At 42.3% G+C, this 23,682-nt stretch overlaps 1 protein-coding gene across 1 annotated transcript in view; it reads left to right on the top strand.

Moving 5' to 3' along the window:
- CDH4 (cadherin 4) overlaps positions 1-23,682 on the top strand; it is a 428,425-nt gene that overhangs the window by 367,429 nt on the left and 37,314 nt on the right. Inside the window, exon 8 of the mRNA XM_071572618.1 lies at positions 18,584-18,721. Coding sequence (XP_071428719.1) covers positions 18,584-18,721 — 138 coding nt within the window. The remainder of the gene's footprint in view (positions 1-18,583; positions 18,722-23,682) is intronic.

Genomic DNA, 23,682 nt, shown 5'->3' with positions numbered 1-23,682 from the left:
GTATGGTTATTGATTTTTTTTCAACTCCTTGGGCTCTCATCATAGGCTTTCAGATCCACCTGTCTTGACCAATGCAACCCCTAATCAGAAAGCTTGATAAGAAAGCTTGTGCTGGCCAAAGGAAACATGCCAGTTACATCCTTTGAGATGCAGATACTCAGGAACATGCTCTGAGCTCTTTAGCTCAGTGGAGCCTGAGTGTAGATTCATTGGAAAGCTGCAACTGAGCTTTTGGGCTGCCCCTTGGTGGATGTCCCCAGTGTGGGCTGTGCAGGAGGAGTCTGGAGTGCTCAGAATGGTTGGTTTGCTGCGTGATCTGCTTCACTTCTGTTTGCTGAAGGAAGAGACTTGGTTTCCTAATTGCTTAGTTCTGGCTTTTATAAACCTGTCGGAGCAGAACTGTTGTTTTTCCACCTCTCCCACGTTCCAAGCAGCGAAGTTGGAAACAGGAGGTTTTGATGCTGTTCTTTAGTTGTTTTCTCATTCCTCGTGAGTCTTTATTAAGATGGTTTTCTTTAGTCCTGCGATGCCTGGAGCCATGACCTCTGCCACCAGCCAGCCTGGCTTCCAAAGGCTCTGTGACTGCTGGCATGAGCCTTTTAATGGCTTCAAACTCAAAGAGAGTAGGTTTAGAATAAATATTAGGAATTAAATCTTTGCTATGAGGTTGGGGAGGCCCTGGCACAGAGAATTTGTGGCTGCCCCATCCCTGAAAGTGTTCAAGAACAGGTTGGAAGGGACTTGGAATAACCTGGTTTAGTAGGATGTGTCCCTGCTCATGGCAGGGGGCTGGAATGAGATGGTCTTTAAGGTCCTTTCCAACCCGAACAGTTCTGTGATTCTATGGTCACTTGTATGGAGCTTGAAATGCAACATGGGAGTCAAATAAAATACTGGCTTTCTAATAAACAGAGTATTTAGGAGCAGGGAGAATTAGACACTAAGCCATCACTAAGAAGGATTTGTGGATATTTGCCTTGGAAATTCCCTAATATCCCAATCCTGAGAGTTTATACTTATATGTGGACATCTCCACCTGCCTTGGCTGCAGCCTGAACTCTGTGCAGGTGACTCTGCAGACACAGGGTGAGTTTTCATGATTATGGTTTAGTTCTGAAAGACAAATTTGCAAGCATGTTGAATTGTGTTCATATCACTTACCTTGATTTATGTTTGAGCTAAGGTGAAAGAACTCTATCTGTGATTATAGACATCAAAGACAACATATTGAAATTCAGTTTTATAATGTACACATCGTTTATCAAATCACATCCCAATAATGCCAACATTTGCTGCACAGAAACACAACGTGATGGATTACCTGCTTCTCATCAGCTTTTTGAAGGCCAAGGAAAACAAACACAGGATTCTTGCAGAAATGTCAGACTCAAGCTGGGGTGGGGCACTGAAACCAAAAACCTCAGGGCAGTTAGCAAAATCCATAGGCAGAGTGAGAATTTCAAGGAACTTACAGTCCTCAAAGGAAATGCATTTCTTTGTTCCTTGCTCTCACCAAGAGCAGGAGCTCTGCTACAGGCAGAACATGTGTCACCTTTTGCAGAATTTGCCCTGTTTTAATGCCTGCTCTTGAGATGCTGCTGATCTAAAAAAAGCACATTTTTACATCTAAAAAGCAGCAGTGATCTGGACTTGGATCTGTAACAGCCAGTTCTTGCCTGAAATCTAAAAAAAAAAAAAAAAGCTTAGAAATATGAAATTCAAATTAAAACCAGCAAAAAATAAAAAGCAGAAAACACTTTTATTTCTTGCTGAGCTTCTATTCAGTTCCTGCTTCCTGTGTCGACAGTGTAAGTTACACTTGGGCAGGAAAAAAAAGGAAGCCCACAAACATAATTGCAACCATGTCTAATTAGGCAGAGCTATGTAAATTTAGCGTTTCTACATGATTATAAATGTCAGGAGAGCCTTAGATAAGACATGAGAGTTTTGAGTATCTCTTGTGTACCTAGTCTAAAATGTCCTTATTGCTAATGCTATTCATCTGGAGTTGCTTCCTAATTAGAATATTTATGGGCTAATAAGGAGGTGAACAAGACACTCCAGTTCAGTTCCAAAGGTGAGAGAAGGGATTCATTAGACTCGGCGTCTCTGTTTTGATTGCTGTACAATGTAATTAACATTGTGCTAGACAATCATTTTAGATTTACCTTAACAACAAATATTTAAGAAGATTCCTGTGGTTCTGTCTTTGAGCCTTTATCTGCTGAAACCGAGAGCAGTGATGTCATCAGCTTTGAGAGATTTTGAGGTTCCTGGATGTTTTATTCCTATTTTGTTTTGCAAACTGTTTGACCTCTGTCTGTCAGTTACTGATGTTTCTGAGTTTTGGCTGTGCCAGCTAAAAGTGAATCTGGTTTGCATATTTTATGAATTCGTGTTTTATGAATTTTATATCACTAAGACCTATTTTATAGAAAATGCTTATTTTGATTTTCTTTTCCAGAATTTTCAGTCACATGTCTATATGCAGTGACCTGCTATAAAAAAGATTTTTTAAAGTCAGATATAGTTTAGCTGGTTTTAGGTTATATTACCATAAAAGCATAGTCACTGCTTGACGTTGTATCTGACTCTCTAATTTTCCTTCTGAAAGGTCCTTTCCCACCAGGAGCCCCACTAAGCCCAGGCACAGCAGCAGGAAAAGTGCCTCCTGCATTCAGGTCAAGACAGGAGCAGGGCAATCCTCTGAGTTCTGCCCCACTGGGTTATAGACCATAGTGATCCACCACTGTGTGAGGATTTGGAGGCTTCCTTAGTGGGATCTAGTCATCCTCTCTTTCCCCCCTTGAATATAAATATTCACATGCTAAATTTCCTTATATTTTTGCCAAGTTGTGACCAGTCTCAAAGCCAACTCCTTTCCAAGGGCAAGTTACTCAAAGTGAAACGTGCAAGACTTGATCTCCTCTTTACTTTCCTGCCCATAGTAAGGAATGGTCTCATTGTCTGAGAAAACAGCATTCTGTGGCTCTAAAGTGTTGTCAGAAAAGTTGTTAAGGTGGCAAGTCACGTTAGTTGAAGTCTTCTCTGTATAAATTACAGTTAGGTACGGTGATCTCACAGATAATGATAAATATAGCAACATTCTACTGCTGATGGAAATCATTATCAGCCATTATCAACTTTAATTAATATATTCACATTATTCAAACCCAGGTAGGAAATGTTCTGTGGCTTCAAGTCTAGAGGAATATGGATTGTGGCTTTTGTGCAGCTTGAAAGACAGCTGGCACCAGGGAAGCAGCTCTGGGGAAACACTTTGTTTAGACTTGGGGTTCAGCACATTGTCCCATAGATCTCACCCATTTTCCCTGCCTGTGTGCAAGGGCTGGAAGGTATCATGTTTCCCAGGGTTATTTCTCTCCTTGGAGCACTGCTCCTGCACCAGAAGAGCTTTCTGTTGTTTGTGGCATCTCAGTTGTCTCCGTAGCAACCAGGGGAATGCTGGGGAATACACAATCGAAGATGCTTGGGATGAGCACTGGTAGCAAATGTTCTTTGCCATGAAAAATGGTTGAAAACAAACAGAAAATATGGGCTAAATAAACCTCTGCAAGTTCTAAATGGAATGCTTCTCGAAAATTTCCATTAGACCTTAACTGCTCTTTAAATAAATAACCAGTATGTCCCCTTCCATCTGAGGGTTTCCATCTGTTGATTTTGTTTGTTTGTTTTATTTCCATTTTGTGACAATCCTGAGGCTCAGTCCTGCCAGGTGTTGCCCATCCAGCCCCCAGAGCCACACTGGGCACACAGGGCTGGACATCCCCTTCCACTTGGAAAAGAATCTGAAAAATAACATCAAGCAAATGTACAATCCCCACCTGCCACTCCAGAAGCGAAGCCATAAACTGCTGCATCCACACCTCCTGCTGCCCCTGGAGCATTGCTGGAGGCCTGTTTGTCACTGTGGCTTTCCAGGAGAGGGAGGAGGGTTTCTTATAGCAGGAATTCCAGGTTCATCCACTGTGCTGAGCCCCACACAGCTGAGGGCTTTGCCTCAGGGACACAGGAGAGCAGCTGAGAAAACTGCCTGAAGAGATGCTCCTGAATCCATCTCTCCACTCCATGCCCACTCTCAGCATGCCAGGAGCCCGGCTCCCAGCACTGGCATCTCTCCAGGAGCAATGCAGAACCACCAGGATAATTCCCATCCCTTGGATGAGCACCTTCTACTGTGTAGACCACAGAAAGTGCCAGCTCAGGATGGTATTTTCTGTTTCAAACAGAATAGTAAAAATGGGATCTCTGTGATGTGTGTGGTGTATTCCACTTTCCCCCTTCAAAGTGCCAGAGCTGATTGTGGGGCAAGGACTGTCCCCTCCATCAGTGACTCAGTGGGGTAATGGCTTAGTTAGAGACCTTAACGACTCACAATAAGGACGTGCTGCTTTGAGGTAGCACTTTGTTTCTGCTGTCAGATAATACATTTCTAAATCTGGACTGTTCTTACATTTCCTAGTAGAAAAGAGAAATAAAAAATCCATACAGCTCCCATTAACTGAGAGAAAGGTAAACACTGCTGTTAGTGGGGTGAGATAAAAACTTTTCACCTCTGGGACTCAAATGTGAGTGCAACTTATGATAAAATTAAATACATTTTATGATCTCACTGTCCACAGGGAGTTAATCCATCTCACAAAATTCGTGGCACATACTTATCACAGCTCTAGGTTCTTCTGGGAGAGACCAAGGACCAGAGTCCTGAATCCCTTCACATCCTGCCTGAAGAGGATGGTCCCACCAGGTCCACATGGAGCCTGGTCTTACAGCCTTGCTTCTGGCTTGCAGCGAAGTACCTCAGCTCCTGGTCCTTGTGCTTTCACAGCATGGTTTTGTCTGAGAAGTGGAGGAAATAAAGCAACACATACATTTATTTGGTGCAAGTTCATGCACCATCTCTGGAACCTGAAGTGAGCGGCTTGACAGAAGCTTAACATGACATACTGCTGTAGGAGTAGGATAAATACTAATTTTCTTTTCCAAAAGTACATGTCTCACCTGTATTTTGAAGGGTATTAAACTTAGAATCTCATCAGCTCCTTCTAAATCTGCTACAGAGGTAAGATGTTAAACTGGATTCTGAAGAAAATACTCGTGCAGTTTTGGGGACATTTCCCTTGAGTCGTAGAGGCTGCTGAGATTTTAGAACATGGACCACAGACAGCTCAGATGCTTTCATTTGAATTCCACATCACAACCAAAGAGAAATAGTTAGTTTTGAGGGAACTCTTTATCCCACAATGTCCCCTTTCCTTTGTAATTGTCAGAAAGTATCAGTACTAGAATAAAGATATAGTTTGCAACCAAAAATAAGAGGTAGCACATGGTAGCCTGAAGTGGGATAAGATATCCCAGGCTTACTGCAGGTGGCATAAAGCAGATCTTGTGGAGTGACTGAGGCACTGTAAATCCATACCCCAGCTTGTCTTAGAGTAATTTTTTTAATGTATCTATATCTTTAGTCTGAAGTTAGATTTTGCTAGGCTAGTTCTGTCACTGAGTGTAAAACAGGTGAATTGCTGCCCAAAACTTACAATCAGTCTAGTTACAGGGACAAAAAGCTGCTTTTTGCAGTAATTCTGCTGAGGAAACTGGTGCAACTCAGCCAAAGGACTTTCTTGCACATAGAAACAAGTCTCAGCTGAGGGTGGAGGTGCAGGAAGTAATGTTGTGGGGGTGGATTTGATCAATACATCTTTACTTATGTGCATAAATAAGGCTTAAAATTGCATTCAGCATCTCTAACTGGACTCTCCAAACTGATGAATGTTTCTGAAAGAACAGTCTTAATTCCTCTGCCTGTTCCCCATTTGAGAAACGAGGATAATTCCCAGCTCGCAGAAGTGTAATGAGTGTGAATTTGTCAATATTTATGCCTACAAAGAAAAGAAAATATGCTGGCATTATTTATAGCATTTCAGTAAGCTCATCAGAGCAGCATCATACATGATCAGGTCATGGGTTAACAAGGATTAATTATCTTGGCAGAATTATGCTGTGCAGTTTTTCATTTCACTCTGTTACTTTTGAGTATTTGATGATGTAGCCTACTAAATTCAGGGTCATTTTGCTTCTTGTATGAAATTCAGCACATATCCATACATAAATGTTTTTTAAGAGGAGATGTAACCAGAATTGGAGAGAACTGAAGTGCTGAAATTCTCTCTTGCAGCTAATACCCAAGAAACTGCTACATTCCTCCAAATTTGTAACTGCAAGAATTGCATTTTATCACATAAAGGTGATTGGCAACTTTCGTACCTCATGGCAATGTGAAGTTAATTCCATATTACAGGAGCCTGGGAGGTTGTCAAGGGGTCTTTATGGTGCCAACTCCTTTATAAAATTTCCCCTGCTAGGATGGAACCTGCTCCCAGTCACCTAAAAGGCCTTTGACACTTGCAGAGATCCTGCACATCCCTTAGATGATGAAAAACATAGATATTAAATGCTGCTTGATTAAGGCCCTGATCTGAGAAAATTAAATTGTGCCTCCAATTATTGCAATGGCTTGTGGCCACTGCTCCATCCTCTTCTCACACACAGTCCCCAGAAAGGCCCCAAAATACTCTGCCAAAGGTCTCCTTGTACAACTGGGACAGTTTAAGATTATTAAAAAATCCTTCTTGGTCTACTCTGTCCTATTTCAAATTAATAAACACAGCATTTAATTTCACACTCTGTGCATCAATGTGCTTCTTCTGAAGCACTTTATGAAAAACTGCCCTGACTGGACCTTCTCCTGCCGGACATGGAGCAGTTTGTCTCTGGATGGCAGCAACTGCTCTCTTTGGATTCTCACCTGGACATCCAGTGACTCTGCTAACAGAGATCTGATTAGGGCTGACAGGCCCAGTATGGGCAGGCAAATGTCCCTGCTCATCACAGTGAGCTCTCACCATGGCTCTCTGCCAGCCCCGCGTCTCAGTCATTTCATTTATCAGCAGTTCTTCAGTTTATCATGAAGTCATTTGTTCCTGTTCCTCATTTCCCCAGTTTTATCTCTTGTCTGAAACCCTCTGAGCAGGCAGCATATTGAGTCGTGCAGGTCTGCACTCTCCAAAGCAGAGAAAGGTGCTCTGGGGGACACTGGAGCTCTGCTGGAGCTCAGCTCACATGGAGCTGCCATGGCACCCTTGGAAAGGTGCCTGCAAAGCCTCTGAGCCACCAGAGCTTGGGGTTCAGACCTCAGCATGCTGTTTTTCTCCTGAGTCTTTGAGTGCTATTGAACCCAAAGGATGCAGCATCACTGAAACTGAGTTTGCCCAAATGCCCTGCAGCCACTTCCTATTGCAAAGCCATGATTGCTCAATATAGCTGTCAATATTTTCCTGGGATCGCTCTGTTTCTTGTTCCCCAAATGCTGTAGCCCAGAGAGCAGTAATTGCTGAGAGCCATCAGGAAGCTCCATGGAAAGCTCTGCACTATTAATACTGCTTTCTGCAAATATTTCTTCATTTTGGTGGACTTTCTTTTGTAAGAGTACACATAATTACCCATTTGTGGCTTCACTCAAATCCATTAAAACCACATTTAATAAAAAATCTTTTTTTTGTATTTGTCTAATACAGCTAGATACAAACATTAGGATCATTATCTTGTAAAAAACAGCTGAGATGCCTCATTCTGAAAAGTATAGCATTTTATCTTCTATTAATCCTAGATCTTTTTCAGGGAGTGATTTGTACCATTGAGGTGATGGTAACTGTGTGGCACTTGGTAAATTATCACAAACTTTATTACCATATTTTGGCCTGGACTTAAGTGCTTTTTCCATCAGATTCAGTCTGAATTGTAGCCCTTCTTCTACACCAAGACGTGGTACAACATTCAACTATTGAATCAACTGTTTGTTTTTGTTTCCTGTGTGTTCCATCTTGGTCTTATTAATACATAGAAAATGTAAAAGATCAAATCTTGCTCATGTTCAAATGCTTTTGTTTCATGTCATGGGTCAGAATCTCCAGCCAGCTCAAAATCCTTCACTCACAGAATAAGCCTTTAGTTAATTTTTCCACAGCATCAAAGATCTTTTCCTTTGCACCTGTTTTCACTTAAAAAATGGCTTTCTTGTAGTCAGAAGGTCTTGCAGGTTAACTCAGGTACAGTCCATAGGGCAGGGCTGGGCCAGTGCCCTGCAAAGCAACTCAAGAGCTGGCAAACTTCCCTGACTCCAGGGGGCCAAGTTTGCACAGGAGGGTGATGGAAGAGGCAGAGAGGACTTTCTGCTGCGCATCCCATGTTGCTCAATGCCTGGCACTGATCCAGGAGACCAACACCAGTGTGGTACAAGGGTGGTATCCACAATGGCTCTTAAACAGGGGGGATTTCCAGCTGGGTCTGCACTGACTCAGCCTGTGCAGCTGATCATGGCTGGGGCATTGAGGATACCTGTGAAACAAAGCCACTTGCAGGCAGAGCTGGTTTTGAAAAAAGCCCTCATTACTATTTCTGACTTCACAACCAAACTGAATTTCTTTTCCTGTAGTTGTCAATCACTTTTTCTCTCAGCAAATCGACACAACATGACCCTGCCCATACTGGGTAAAACAGCTCTTAAGTGAAATACAATAGGGAGCATCTCACATTAATCTCTTCTCCGTTATTTGACTGTTTTCCACTAACCTTTCATTCTGCCAAATTTAATTAAATCAGCTGCTTTTCCAGCTATAACCTGTTCCTTCACTCTTTGGATGTTCCCACCAATTCATAACAGTGAAGGCTCATGTGATATGCAGCTAACAAGGGCTTGGCCAAGCTATTTTCTTAAATAATTCTCACCAATTAACAGTGAATGACACCAAACAAGTTTCTTTTCTGCAGATCCTAAGGAGTTGATACAGTACAGATTTCCCAAGACTTGTGTTGTGCTCCTGATTGCCAATAATTTTAAAATCCAGGTTCCTTATATTGTACATTCCATATGAATACATACAGGATTAGACAAAATGATTTTAATATATTACATTGATGTCATTTTTTTAATTGCTGCATTGATAAATTTTAAAAAACCTCATGCTCCTCAGAATGAAAAGGTCTGACTACATCAGTGAGTGAGTGTGGAATTTCAAGCCTATCTGCAAAAATGAGACCAAGTATAAATAATGAGCAATACTATGAATATTTATTCACCTACACTGATCTTCCTGATGATCTTTTTCAAGCTTCCAGCCTGACAGAGCTTAAGAAGGCAGTTTTACCTGAATTGTGAAAGGTTTTTCTTCCTCTTTCTAATCAGGCGTGATATACCAGAAAACAAATCAGGCTGATAAAAACAGAAGTCAGGCTTACAAGAAAAACAGCTGTAACAGCTAAATGGCTTAAAGCAGGGAAAGTAGGAAAACAGCATGTGGGGCTAATGATGGGTGGTTTTCAGGTTTCAGAATACATTAAGGCATTCTCCCTGTTTATTAAATTGCTCTGGCAGCTTTTGACAGCAAAGGTTTTGTGGATTATAAGAGTGCAATGGACATAACTAGGATATTTTTTTTATCCTAAAGCCTGGCCTTGGGGTAATCACCAAGAAGTTACACGCTGTAGGAAGAATTTGATTTGCACAAGTCCAAAGAAGGTTGTTTTTATTAAAAAAAAAAAAAGCCTTTGAGATTTTTGTTTACTTTCCCTTCTTTGCAGTCTGCCTTGGGATTTTGGACTTTTTCTGTCTCAGCAGTCACTCTTTTTGTCAGTAAGTGGCAAACACAACCTGGAAGCAGCATCAATTTAATGCTGGCATATTTACGAAAGGGCACCTCTCAACAGTTGCTGTGTAACCACCCAGATGCTGAACTATTGCTTGTCTCTCCCTGCCCAAGAAAAGCCAAATGTAATTTCATGGTTTTACAAAAATTGCCTCAGCTAGAAGTTAGAAGGCTTATTCCTCAGGTCTCCTTTTAAGTGCTCTTTGTGAGATGACCTGGCATCTCTGGGTCACAAAGGCTGCAAAATATTGACAGGAGTTGAAAGCAATGTCTGTTGGGTTGGAATTGGTTCTTGTTTCTGTGGGATACATATGGACACCAACTCTGTGCCATTCCCCATGCAGAGGGAAGGGTGCTGGAGATGCTCTACAACTCTCCTCATGCCAGTGTCTGAGTGCTGCAGCCAGTGAATGGATTTTTGTTCTCATGATATCACTGTGAGATAAGAAGGAGATTTAATTTCATTTTGAAGTGTTATTTTCAATTTCTTTAAGGCACAGAAAAATTAAATGACCTATTAAAGGTCATTTGGGGAGGGTTTGAGAAAATGCTGAAGAAACCCAGGTATTCCAAGGTGCAGTCCTTTAGGGGGGGTAAAACTCAAAAGTGTATATCCATCAGATGAATGTGGTTGCAGCATTTTGCACTCAAAGCACCTCTGTTCCATTTTAGTACAGCCCTTCCTATGCCCAGTATTGCTGGCACCAGGAATTGTTAAGAAAATCATTAAAATGATCCATCAGGATCCCCAGTCTGTGTTACCATTTTCAGTCATTTGTCTGCTGTTTTGTGGGGGGTTTTCTGGTTTTGGTTTGGGCCTTTTTAGTGCTTGGAGTTTCTATTTCTGAGCTTCCCTGTGTATCCCTGACAACTGGCAGATCACCTTCGGAGCTGAGCTGCTCAGTCAAAAGCCCTGCTCCTGGATCTGGCTGTTCAACAATGTCCTGGCTCTCCCCATGAGGTGAGGTGGATGAGCAATTCTCTTTGGTTCATATGTCTTCTGTTCAGGAGGCTCCAGGGGGATATGGCCAGGATGCTGGAAGGCTTTGGGATGCCTGCTGGGGTCTGCTCTGTACCCGGCGCATCCTTTGGAACCGTTTCTACTTCACCACTTCCACTGCTTGAGTAACACAAGAAAAGGCAGCCAGGGGCAACAGTCACTGAACTGTTTGGTCTCATGCTACTAAAAGGCCAAACAGAGTAGACTCCTGAAAGGCTTTCCAGCGTTCTTTGATGTTGTAACCTCTGTGTGATAAAAAGATCATATTCTCTTTCTTTCAGGTAAGTTTTAAAGCACTTCCTCACGCTTTCATAGGAAAGCTCAGCTCGCTGTTGCTGAGTGTTGTACCCACCACCTGAAGCTGTTTTGCTTTTAGAAGCTGCCACAGAAAAGAGAAAATAGCTGCTAAGCTGGAGCAGGTCCCATTTACACCTATGTGGGAGACTCAACACCCACCCTGGGAGTAACTGGAAAAATTGGTGGCATGTCTGGTGGTTCCAAATGGGTTCAAAGGTGTAAACTGTAACACATTAATGTACTATCTTAAAGTGCTGTAGCTTAAGAGACCATAAGATGAGTCCTATAAGGTGTGAGATCCCAGGGGTTACAAGTCTGGGTGCCGAGAGTGAAAATGTTAAGAATTTTAATTGCTGGTTATTAATCAGGCTGCCAGGAGAAAGCCATTGAAAGTGGATGTCAGTATAGCTGTAGTGCCAAGTGAGAATCCTGAGGTTGACTTGTGGCCCTTGAACCTTCATTTGTCTCAAAAACAAAACAAATGTTGTTAGGCTGCTTTCTGAAGGGGTGTGTAACAGCTCTTCCAGACTGGAGGTGTGGGTGCTCTGGCCAGTGAGTCAGAGCAGGCACTGGCCATGCCAACAAAATGACTCCAGGGTAAATATTTTCCATCTTTGAGTCAGGCAGGCTCAGTGCTGCTGGCAGAAATGTCTGCCATGTGGGGAGTTGGCACAGAAGTCATCCTCTCCCTGCCTCTTTCTTAAAGCCTGGTTCAGTATTTGGGAGTGTGCTCTGGAGCACGGAGGGGAGAGCTGTGGGTGGTGGGATGAGGCTCTTCCTGAGACGGAGGCACCGATAGCTGAGTGATGGGCAGGTTCAGGAATACAAGAATACCTGGGTCTGAGCAGCCAGGGTGTTCACAACAACACCATTGCTAAGGAAGAGAGGCAGCTTAATGAACACACTGCTGTTCCCAGGGGAGTAAACTGTGCCTTGCTGGACAGATAGACCAGCACTGCCCTTGCTTGGGGGCTCTAATCACAAGTAGCTCATAAAATCAAATACACCAGAGGCTTGTGGATGGAGAACACCATGCCATGCTGAAGGAAAAGCCAATATAACCCCAGCCAAGTGGAGAAAATCAACCTGGCTGTTTGCTTCACTCTCTGTGGCAGTGCAGCACGGAGTAGCCCAGTTCATTTTAAAAACTGAGTCCCCTCCTTTGTTTTACACCTGTCTCATCAGAAACATGAGCACCCCGGTAGTAGTAACTGGTTGAGAGTGAGGTTGAGATGGAGCAAAACTGCATCTTTTTAGCTCAGGCAAGAAGATTTTAGCTGTGCAAGTAGATTCACAGGCTAAGGTTTGATGTTTGCTGAGGATGCTGCAGACATGGTGTGGTGCTGTGTTATGTGTAAGAAATGAAAAGGTCAAGGTATATCAAAGCCTCTGCTCAGCTCTGGCACAGGGTTGGAGCTCACTCACTGCCTTCTTCCCAGAGCTTCCAGTCTAGGGCTTTCTGCTGGAAATCTGTGTTGGGAATTAACCATGGCTAAGTAGGGAGTATTAAGGGATAAATGCTTTAAAAGGTCTGCCTATGAGCTTTGTGTAAATGGTGGCTAGTTAGGTCTTTTTGGATAAAGTACTTCTGCTAGAGTCTAATGAATGTTTGGGGGAATTTCTTTATTTGTTTTTAATTTGGCTTTCCTGACTCTGGTGCAGTGTTTATTAATGGTGTCTTCACCATCAACTATCTGGTACCCAAAATAGTGAACATCAAGACTTCACTACCATGTAAAGAAATTATTTAGAAAACAAATCAGAGGAACATCTCATATTCTTCTCATCAGTATTGCAAAATTAAGGAGAGATGAAAAAACACATAGATAAAAAGAAGAAGTGAGGATAGCCATGGGAGGAAATAGGATTTAGATTTTCTACCTCTTTCACCATTCAATTCCTACTAATACATCCTATATCCTGATAACCTTATTTGCTTTACCAGACGTGGTGCTAAAATTAGCTAGTCATACATTTCTCAGGAAGGGGTAATTAATTGGACAATATTTGTACAGAGCTTTGGAAATGTAAGTCCTAATTTTGCAAACCCTTTGTCCATAATGCAGATTAATTTAATCACATAATTACCACATTTCTGGACTTCAGTATACACAGTTCCCCAACTCGTGTATGATGTTTAATAATTGCATGTGTAACCAGGAACAGCCTTATTTCTCCAGCACTATGCATGTGCATTGGAAAATTGGGATCACAGGTAGCACTTCATTACTAGGATGTCATTTTCAAATACTTTGTTCTTTTCAACTTTGAATATGATTCACTTTTGTTTATAACCTCTCTCAGTAAGACCATGCTCTGCTCAGCCAGGATTTGAGATGGTTCCTTTTGTGCCAGACTGTCTTGATGGGAAGAGCCACTTGCAATAACTGTAATTTTGTTTAGGGCACCTGTTCCTTTGTGTGTGCCAGTGGAGTGGGCTGGTTTAGGGATAGCAGGCAGTGTTAGGTCTTAAACCATTTTCACACAAATATATCTTGGTGATTGCACTGAAAGGGGTTTTCTTCTTTTTCTTTTTAGAAAGTTGTTTGTACACAGAGAATGCTGACAGATCTGCCTCCTGCTTTAGCTCAATTTGTCATAATTTTTACCTAGGCCAAAAGGATTTTAGCCTTAATTTAATACATTATTTTGAATGGTTTTGCTCCCCAGACCCTTTATTAGATTGCTCCATCATCTCTCTCCTTTAGTGCTGAAGGACCTACTAATTTCCAGCCTAAATTTATTCATGGCCAGTTTATACCCATTTGTTCCTGTGTCAACATTGTCCTTTAGTTTAAATTGCTTCTTTGCCTTCCTAGTGTTTATCCTCCTGATGTATTTATAGGCAGTAATCATGTCTGCTATCAGCCTTCATTTTGCTAGACTAAACAAGCCAAGCTCTTCTAGGCTCTTCTCTGGTGATGGGCTCTTCACTGCCAGCACCTGGTTGGATTTGGGTCGCTCAGCAGTGAGCAGAAGGACTTGGATTGTGCCCAGCATCCCGATGAGCCCTCAGTGCTTGGCACAAGGAATTAGTAGTGCCAGATCTGCAGTGCTGATCCTGCACACAAAGAGTTTGCCGATGGTGTTTGTGTCTTGCTCGGCAACGGGGAGCTGGTGGGACATGGTGATAGTTCTTCCTCCTCGTGCCCAATAAACCAACTTCCAGAAAAGTTTTATTATTGGTCCCTTGCTGCGTTATCCTGTGTTTTGTGCTATTAAATCACATCTTGTTTCTGTTACCTAATTGTCAGGTTACCCTTCTTCTAAGCTATCCTTCCTCCTGTACAAGGCACTGCTGCCTTTTTGACCAAGCCCTTGACCAACTTCCCATTAACCAGTTTAACCAATTTCTTCCACTAATTCCCATCTTCTGTAGTTTAGCTGATGTATTTCTTTAAGGCACTGTATCAGATGATTGACAGAAGAGCAGACAGATTACATCTGCCACAGTTCCTTTAATTATTCCTTCCTTCATAATTTTTTGCTTCAAGAGTCCTTCTCAGTTTCTAGGTCAGATTAAAAGCTCTGCACTTATCAAGATGAGATGATTTTTTTCCTTGGTTTAAGTAGAAACAGCACGTTTACTTTGCTGTAGCATGAATATTTGTTAGATTTGTTAGATTTATTAAAAATACTGGCCACAGGACCTCCTCTGGGCTTCAATGGGGCTGAGTTTTTAGTCTCAACCCCCTTGGGGCACAGGCTCATTTCCTTAGTTCCAAAGCATCACCATCAGAGCAAACATATAGTAAATGTTAGGACCATTTTGTTTTACCTCTGTGCTGCAGTTTCTGCCCTGTGCTGTTTAAAATGTCATTTTTGTAAAGAAAGAGAATAGGAGAATTATTCTGTATTACCAAAATGCCATTGAGAAAATGCCTCTTGTGCTTGGGGGCATAAGGCTGCCTTTTTTTTTTAATAGTTGTAACAATAATAACACTATTAGGACAACAAACTAAGATGCCCCTAGAGATGATGTGACAAATTGGAAGGACATGCTGAAATTGAAATTGATTGAATAGTTCAATAAAATCAGCTTAATGCACAAAAGCAAAAAGATTAGCTACAGAAAAACAAAAAAAATCAGTAATTTGTTATCTGCTGGGGCCAATCTCACTGGAGATTGAATTAGTTATAAAATAAAACTGGGTACTTGAAAGGAGCACCCTCATATGGCCACAGTGCTGGAGCCTTTCAGAGGAAACTGGATGTGGATGGCAACCATGTGCCTAAAGGTTTGTCAATTCTGGGGCTATTTCCTTTTGATGGACCTGTCAGTGTTGTCTTTGTGGCTGGACTTGATGCTCTTAAAGGTCTTTTCCAACCTAAATCTTTCAGTGGTTTCCTATGTCTGAGTTTTACATAACTTTGCATATCAACCAAGGCCATTCCTGCTCTAAACAGAGTTGTTCTGTCTCCAGCTGATGGAAATCAGTGCAACTTCAGTGATGTCTCTAAGATTCCATCAGCAGCTCCCTTCTGGTGTGTGACCTGATGGCTGCAGCTGCCTCTGGTACCTCTGGTAGCTGTCTCCAGTGTGTGCACTCCCATCAGGCTCCTACCTGATTTCTCCATTCATTTGAGATCTGCCATAATTCCTCACATTTTCTCACAAGGCTTGGACTCCCTGCACTTGCTGTACATGTGCTGTGCTCCTTTGCTATCCTTCCCTTTTTCCCTTCCTTCCCTTTTTCCCTTCCTTCCCCTTTTCCCATCCTTCCCCTTTTCCCATCCTTCCCCTTTTCCCATCCTTCCCCTTTTCCCTTCCTTCCCCTTTTCCCATCCTTCCCCTTTTCCCATCCTTCCCTTTTTCCCTTCCTTCCCCTTTTCCCTTCCTTCCCCTTTTCCCATCCTTCCCCTTTTCCCATTCTTCCCCTTTTCCCATCCTTCCCCTTTTCCCATCCTTCCCCTTTTCCCATCCTTCCCCTTTTCCCATCCTTCCGCACCAGCTCTTTGTGGATGGTACATTTGTACATTACCAAGTTGTGGCCATTTTCCTTTCTTTTTAGTATTGTATGATCTGATTGATATCATCTTTAATTTAAATTTCTTTAATTCAATGTTCTGAATTTGTGTGGGTGGTTTTTTTTTTATTCACTGTGCCACAGAGCTCAGTGAATGGCGCTTTGTGAAATGAAACAAGCCTGGTGTAAACCTGAGCTCTGTGAGTACACACATGCACATGTCATCAGAGTGTGTAATTTAATAAGCAGTAAAATGGTAAAGTAAACCAAACTCTTAAATGAGACTTTCTAGTACCTTGCCTTCTCTTGAGAGGATTAGTTTTCCAAGGGAAACGTTGGTCAAGCAGTGCATAAAACCAGCTGAGAGGAGCTGGAGGGGATGGGAGTTGTGCAGACTGGTCGTGGTACGAGTCAGTGCTGTGCAGACAAAGCATGAGCTTACCCAAGGCATATAGTGTGTTCTAGGAGTTCAGATTGAAGTTTCCTTAACACAGTCACAGGTTTTAGAATTGCTTTTGACACAAACAGAGCTGCCTTTGCCGTGCCCTCACTGGAGGGGCACCAGTGGGCACACGTGGGAGAGGGACCTGGGAGGTGGGAAGAAGTAACTCAGCAAACGTGGGAAAACAGTGAAACCCCAGGTTAAGAACCACTCACCACTGGAAGCTGTTCCATCACCCTCTCAGCTGATGAAAAAGAAAGAACATTTCTTCCCTGCAGTTGCTGCAAGGCACTGAGGCTTTGACAATAACCTGTGTCAGCCACACCATCAGGTTGGGAACAATGTGTATTATGGGTCTCTCTCACTGCAGCCAGGAACATTAGAGGTGGCTTTTCCATTGAAATACACTGTTGAAATGGGTCTCTCATGTGGCCCTCCAACCTGTTTTTCTAATTTATGTGGGGTCTGATTGCTGCTATTTTTCTTAAATATCTCCCTCCCTTATGTGGTTTAAAGCTAATTTGGCTCAAAAGTGTTTGGCTTGTTAGGGAATACTTCCATCAGCCTCCCAAGTTGTCTATAAGGGAGAGTAAGGAAGGAAAAGCTAAATAAGAAATAGAAATCACATTCTCTAGTAAGAACATTTCAGCCTTACACAGTGCTTTACAAATGGAGTAGTGAACAGCACCTTCTTGCATGAGGCAAAACAAGGACTAACAATAGTTTCTCCCTCATGTTTTATTATACAGCGTAGGAAGAGATAATGAAAGTGCATTTCCATAATATATTCCAGTTGGAAGGTGCTGATGGATCCCTGAGTGTGATGTCTCATCAATTTAGCAGGTCAATTAAAAGTCCTGAAATCAAGATAAAGCTAAAATTCAGATCTCTTATTCTGGCAACTCAGAAGAATTAAAGAATTGAGCCAATTATGGAACTTGGAGAATGTTTATACAGGAATAGAAAGACTTAATTGACCTAATTCTTGCCCTTTGAAATTTCAGAGGACATTTGACATTTTACACACTCTCGTAGCATCAGCACCTGGAAGGAGCAGCCCTGAGTCCCTGAGCTGTGCTCTGAGAGCAGGATTGGTCCAGCATGTGGCTGGTCTCTCCTTGCATCCGTCCCTCCACTTGACTTTTACAAAGAGCTTTTCCTCCATAAAGTTGTGCCTCCACTAGGTCTACACACCTTTTGATTTTGGCTGGATCCCTCCCTGGTTCTGGGCACAATTCCTCTGCCCATATTTCAGGAGAGGAGCTTTGCTTTCCCATCTGCCTCTAAAGTGCTCTGTGAGCAAGACACGTGTTGAGATCAGTAGTAAATTCTGCAGATCCAGATGAAATGTATTGTTGAGGACAGTTTTACAGCTTCGAAGACTTTGCTCAGTGCAGACAAATATTCCCAGGTAAAGAGACATCCCAGAGAGCTGTATACACATGCAAGATCAGATGGCCTCTCCTGTTTTATTGAGGTTTATCTTCCAGTTGTGTTGATGTACAGCATCTCTTAGAACTTCACTGTGTGATATTTATAGCTGGCTCTATAAGGCTTTTTCTTTGAGAGCTATTTTGTAGGGGGTACTCAGGAATTTAAATTACTTCCACTGAACTTCTGTTTGTTGCATTGAATTATTTTTTTTTCTTCCATACTGGACTTAAATTCTCCTTATTTTCCAATACTGTGTTAAGAATTGAAACATGGAGAACATTTATATATCAAAATGCTTTGTGGGCTTCAAACTGTGTGAGGACAATGAGCTGAAGGGCCACTGTTGATGTCAGTTTTGGGGGTATAATGTTCTTAGCAATGTTTTCAGTGAGAACACAGGCACAGAACTTTTCCTGGTTTTCAGAAGAGAGAAATTAATTTTGCTGGAATGCTTGAAAATTAATAAACACATCATTTTCCAGCAAGGAATTTTGCCCATGAGATTTTTATTTTCCCATAAAACATTGGTGATGTCCACCAATATATGCAAAAATCCTTTCTAATGTGTAGAAAAATTTATCTGCCTTTTTTTTTTAGCAACATTTGTAACCCAATTAACTTTTTAGTCTGCTTAAAGATCGCACTTATATATGGAAAATAAACCAAGCCATCTTACAGGGTGCATTTCTGTTTCTCATCTTTTCTTTCTTTTGCTTTTCAGAAAGTTCAGCAGTACATAGTCATTGTTCAAGCCACAGATATGGAAGGAAATCTTAACTATGGTCTCTCAAACACGGCGACAGCCATCATTACAGTGACAGATGTGAATGACAACCCCCCTGAATTCACCACCAGCACTGTGAGTATCCATCCATCAGTGGGGGGATTTACGGACACACAGAGTGTTCGGAATTCAGGGATGTTCATACCCACCATCTCTCTCAGCTGGTTGGACAGGCAGGAAGAGCTTTGGTGGATAACTGTGGAACAAAGACTTTCGGGGGGGGAGAAAGGGAAAAGGAAAAGACCGATTCATGAACCAGCAAAACTATTTGGTGACCAATTTCACCAAGGCGCTAAAGGAGCTGAAATAACGTGGCAAACAGACCGTGTCTGATTGCACCGAAGAGGATGCAGTTGTTTCACAGCAATTGGCTGTAGACATATCAGAGTTATTAGTACTTATGAGTGAGAACCTGAGCAGTCAGAGATATCTGGGGTTTATAGCTTGGAAATGATTTCAAGGGGGCAGTAAGTGGTCTAAATGGTAACAGGTAACTGGTAAAATTTGTATTTCCCTGATAGCTCTAACAGATGGATTTGTGTGAGCTGGCAGTAAATGTGTAGACATTCTTCAGTACATCTGGTTTTAATCAGTTAAAGATTCTTCTTATATTAGCACCGTCTTTCTCTGTTCTGTTCTCATGTGCTCCAAGTATTACTGGGAGGCAAGGGATAAAAGTCAAGAGATTGCAAATGACAACGTTTTAGATCCAGTTAAGGTAAAAATTAAGAATTGGAAGGTGAAATTATGTGGTCTGGTTCATTCCAGCCTTAGTAATCCATAGATGTAGAACATCTGAAATGTGCATAGTAATTTTAGAAATCACAGAGCAGTACAGAGGTCTAGATGCTAATAAATGAGAAATCCTTGTGCAACCCCCATCTGTATTCATATGAGGGTCAACAAGGGGCACTAAATGATGTATCTTAAATGAGCACCAAATCTTTACAAATATAGGAAGTATAACTGCATTGTGCTCAAGTCACTGAACATCCTTTGAGGAATGTTTTTATTATTTATATTATTCTGAATTTTCATTCCTTCTTAAAGGGCCTCTAAATATTTATTAATGTAGTACCAAAGTTTCCCATTAGCTACACCTTTACAAAGTACAGCTATGTAGCAGAACCCAAGGGAGTCATTTAGAGCCCAGTTGATGCCCCCCATGGTTCCATGCTGTGGAGTCTGGGTCCTTCCCTCCCATCACCAACTGTTCAACTCCCAAGAAGTGCCTGCATTTTCTGACCAAGTGACTTGGACCTGCATTCTCAGAAGACAAAAGGCACTAAATTCCTCCTGGGTCAGTGGAGGCACCCAGCATGTTTTCAGTTCTGGGCATCAGTCTGCAGCCTGTGCTGCTGCTCCAGCGAGGACAGGGTGGGTGTAACAGCACACGTGTGCTTCATATTCATCGTGGATATACCATGCTTTGTGTTTGTAAAGCTGTGATCAAATATCTCCTTTAAGTATGATACAGACAGTTATGAAAAGCCATAAAAATCTGACCCAGGTTGTGGACTGTATGGTCCTCTCTCCTGCCAGGACAGGATTGTTGTCTCTGAAAAGCTGCCAGGCTTAGAGAGGTTTGTGTCTGTGGGGACATGGGACCTCACAGCACAGCAGCAGGGGTGGCCACAGCTCCTTAGTCACTGGGGGGACCTTACTCTGCCAAGTAAATACTTCTTTACCCTCCATTTGAGTGAAAAAGGAATGACATCTAGTGGCCACGTCACTTCAACACAGGTTGTTCAGATGACCCAGGCTGCCTGGTCCCTGTCACCAGATGCAAGTTGGAAGGTGAGGTTTTGGGAGTAGGATGAGCCATGTCAGGGGTAGTTGCATTAGAACATCGGTGCCCTCTGGAAGGCAGCATCCCTCCAGATGTGGTATATTTTAATGGCTTTCCAAAACACTTCCCAAAGCTGAATCTGCTGAAGGGTGGGACAATGGAAATTTGCTTTCAGGTGAATTCTGAGTATTTAATGTCTCAGTGTGTGTTAAAACTAGAAGGAATAAAAACCATCGAGAGAATTACCCGTAGAATTGTGTTAAATGGATTAGAAAATGCTACTCTTCCTCTAAGCAGAGTTGATGTGTACCATTATTTCTCTAATTTCAGTCACCGAAGAAAGAGTTTTGCAAGGGCCAAAGGGCTTTACACAGTAGCACATGGGACTTCTTTATAAAGATTTGAAAACCAGGGGTGTATTACAATAATACTTTCTGATTCTATGGAAACAAATATCTTTGATATACTCCTGGGTATAGCCAGGATGAATTTCATGTGAGTATGAAAGCATAATATGGTTTTTTCCCTTACTGGCAGAGAGAACAGCATCAGGCTGATCAGTCTCTTTAAACCTGAGCTGTCCTCAAATAGTCTGATCTGCATTTTAACACCTCTAAAAAAATAACAGAAATCACTTTCCAGGAAATCTACAGCTCCTCAGAGGGTAAGAAAACTCGTGGTCTCTTTTAAGTCTGTGGCCTGTTTGCAGAGATACCGTATATTTTTATTTTAAATACTTGTATTGAGATGCTGTTGTAAAAACAAAATAGGCTGAATAACTGAAATTGTGGCTTGCTCTTGGAAAACTGCCAGAGGAGAGGAACTCAGGAACTGTATCCATCCCAGACAGATACAAAGGCCCACCCTATAGTGCTCCTAAATTACCTGTCATTCAGCCAGGGTGGTTTTAGACTTAATCGTTTCTGGATAGGAATGTAGCTCAGGAGGACACTGCACCATGCTGGTGTCACAGCTCATGTATTCAGCAGCAGGAATTAATGTTGCTGTGTAAAATTTAACAACGGGATGGGAGAGAAGAAAACAGCCACTGTGACGGCTGAGCAAGTCAGGTCACGTCTGCAGGCGAGCACACAGTGCAGGGGAAGAAGAGGCTGCATGGATGGACCATGTGGAAATTCAGACAGAGGCACAGGAATGCCAAAATCACACATCCACTGGAATGGGTGACCTGCAGACATCCACAATTCCAGGTGAGAAGTGGAAAAAGAGCATTAAAATTACTCAGATGATCCTTAAAGATACAAAATTAAGATACTCCAGTAAACCTCCAAAATTCTTGAGTGCTTCTGTGAAAATGGGTTTCTGTGGGGTTCATACCCTGTGGTCCATCTCCTAAAAGGCTGTGGAAGGTCTATAGAACAGCAGGGGAAGAAGCAGCCACACTTTCCCATACAAAAGATTCTCAAATCATATGTGGGAGGGAAGAAATTACGGGACCTGGATAAAACAATTTTAAACTCAAGTCTACTCTTAACTCCAAGTCCAGTCTCCGTCAGCCAAGGGTCATGACCAGTTCTGACAGTCGTGACCAGGACTTCCTGCATCGAGCTGAGGCACTGGGGCACAGCAGGGACAAGATGCCTCCTCTAGTCCTTTCCAGCTCTGTTTTTGTGATGGTGAATGTTTTCTGGGTCTGCAATGCTACCTGCCTGAGCTGAGAAGCATCAGAGACCAGCCAAGAGCTGGGAAGTGCCTCACAAGAGACACCAGACTGAAGCATCCCTTGGAATGCTGTAAACATTACAGGCAGCTATTTGGGGCAATTGTAATGATGTAGTGCAGGACTGTGACTCAGGGAACACTCTTCTGGCTAGCTAAGGGACTGCAGCCTGCTCCTTGTGTTGTGTTCTTCCTGTGACATTGTTGCTTGCAAAAATAAATGAAGGGAGACGATTCTTCCCTCAGCCAAAGAGCAGAGGTAACACTGACTCCTTGTCTCCCATGCTCAGGTTTTCCATGACTTTTAGAAAGTAGTTAGCTGTGCTTGTTCATTTTTGTGGTATTTTTGGTTGGTTTTGCATCTGGCAAATCATCAGCTGGTGTAAAATACGGACATTTTAACTGGACTGTGTTCCAAAGGCTTTGCAGGATGTTTTACTGGGAAAATGGCTCAGTTACTGTTTGAGATAAAGGAATCAGTGTGCCCTTGCTTATCCAGAGTCCCTTGTACTCATAACAGGGTCATGTCCTCTGACATGTCTTAATTATGTGGAAATTCTTCAGCCTCCCTTCAAGTATTTATCTCCCGTGTCAGAGTGAATCATGTTTTTTCCATATTAATATAGATCCATAGCCCCTGGCCAGATGCTCACCTCAGATCCAAGGGGGTGCAATGAAATCAGTGTTGGTATTTCAGAGATTAAAAGTCAGCTGAGACAGAACAATGCTGGATAGTCTCAGGTGAGGCTTTGTGTAGGGTTGAAGCATCTTTTTTACTCACAGAAGGAATGCCTTTAATTCCAGTGAAATCTTTAACTCCTCTCAGGCAGGATGCCCTTTCCAGTCTGACCCATGATACTGTTAATAACCATCCAAGGATTTCCACTTTATCTAAGAAAATGCATAATCAGAGGGGAGGAGAAGTGAAAGAAATCCATGCCTAGACTTGACTCATACAAAGTCTATTTTTATCGTATTCAATCAGGAACAATCAGGCGCAGAGAGGAGACGCAGATGAATTTGCATGATCAGACTTCTGTGTCTGAAATGTTAATTAAAAGTTATTTTAAATTTGCCTACTGTGCAGAACTTGTTTTTATAGTAGCCCATGTGAAGGAAATATTATTTCAAAGGGCTAAAGTGCTCATGATTACTTGAGCCTGTGGATTTTTGGGAAAATCTGCCTGGCAATCAACCTATCCTTAAAAAAAAAAATTATGAAGGGGGGTGCTGTAGAAAGAAAGGGAAAAAAAGAAACTGGGCTATTCAAGTTCTTTAAGCTCCTGAGCCTTAGGAGGTCTTATTTAAAGCTACTTTAAAATTTGCCCTTTGGCACTGCTTTGAGAATCTCCTCTTCCAAAGCTGAATCCAGTGGAGTCAGTTTTAAAGAGGCAGCTCTAGGACCACATCCCCTTCCCCGCTGTGCTGCCTTGCTGGCTAATCCTGACACTGACTCCAGTTGGGAACAGCTGCAAAGGTTTAGGACTGGACTAGGGGGTGATTCCCAGCTCACAGTGCCCAGGCAGTGGTGGCTATTGCTGGCCTAGCAAAGGCCATCTGGCCAAAG

The sequence above is a fragment of the Pithys albifrons genome, chromosome 18, assembly GCF_047495875.1.
Source record: "Pithys albifrons albifrons isolate INPA30051 chromosome 18, PitAlb_v1, whole genome shotgun sequence".
NCBI lineage: Eukaryota > Metazoa > Chordata > Aves > Passeriformes > Thamnophilidae > Pithys > Pithys albifrons.
Note: the sequence above shows the minus strand (reverse complement) of the source record. Positions and strands in the feature narration are given on the sequence as shown.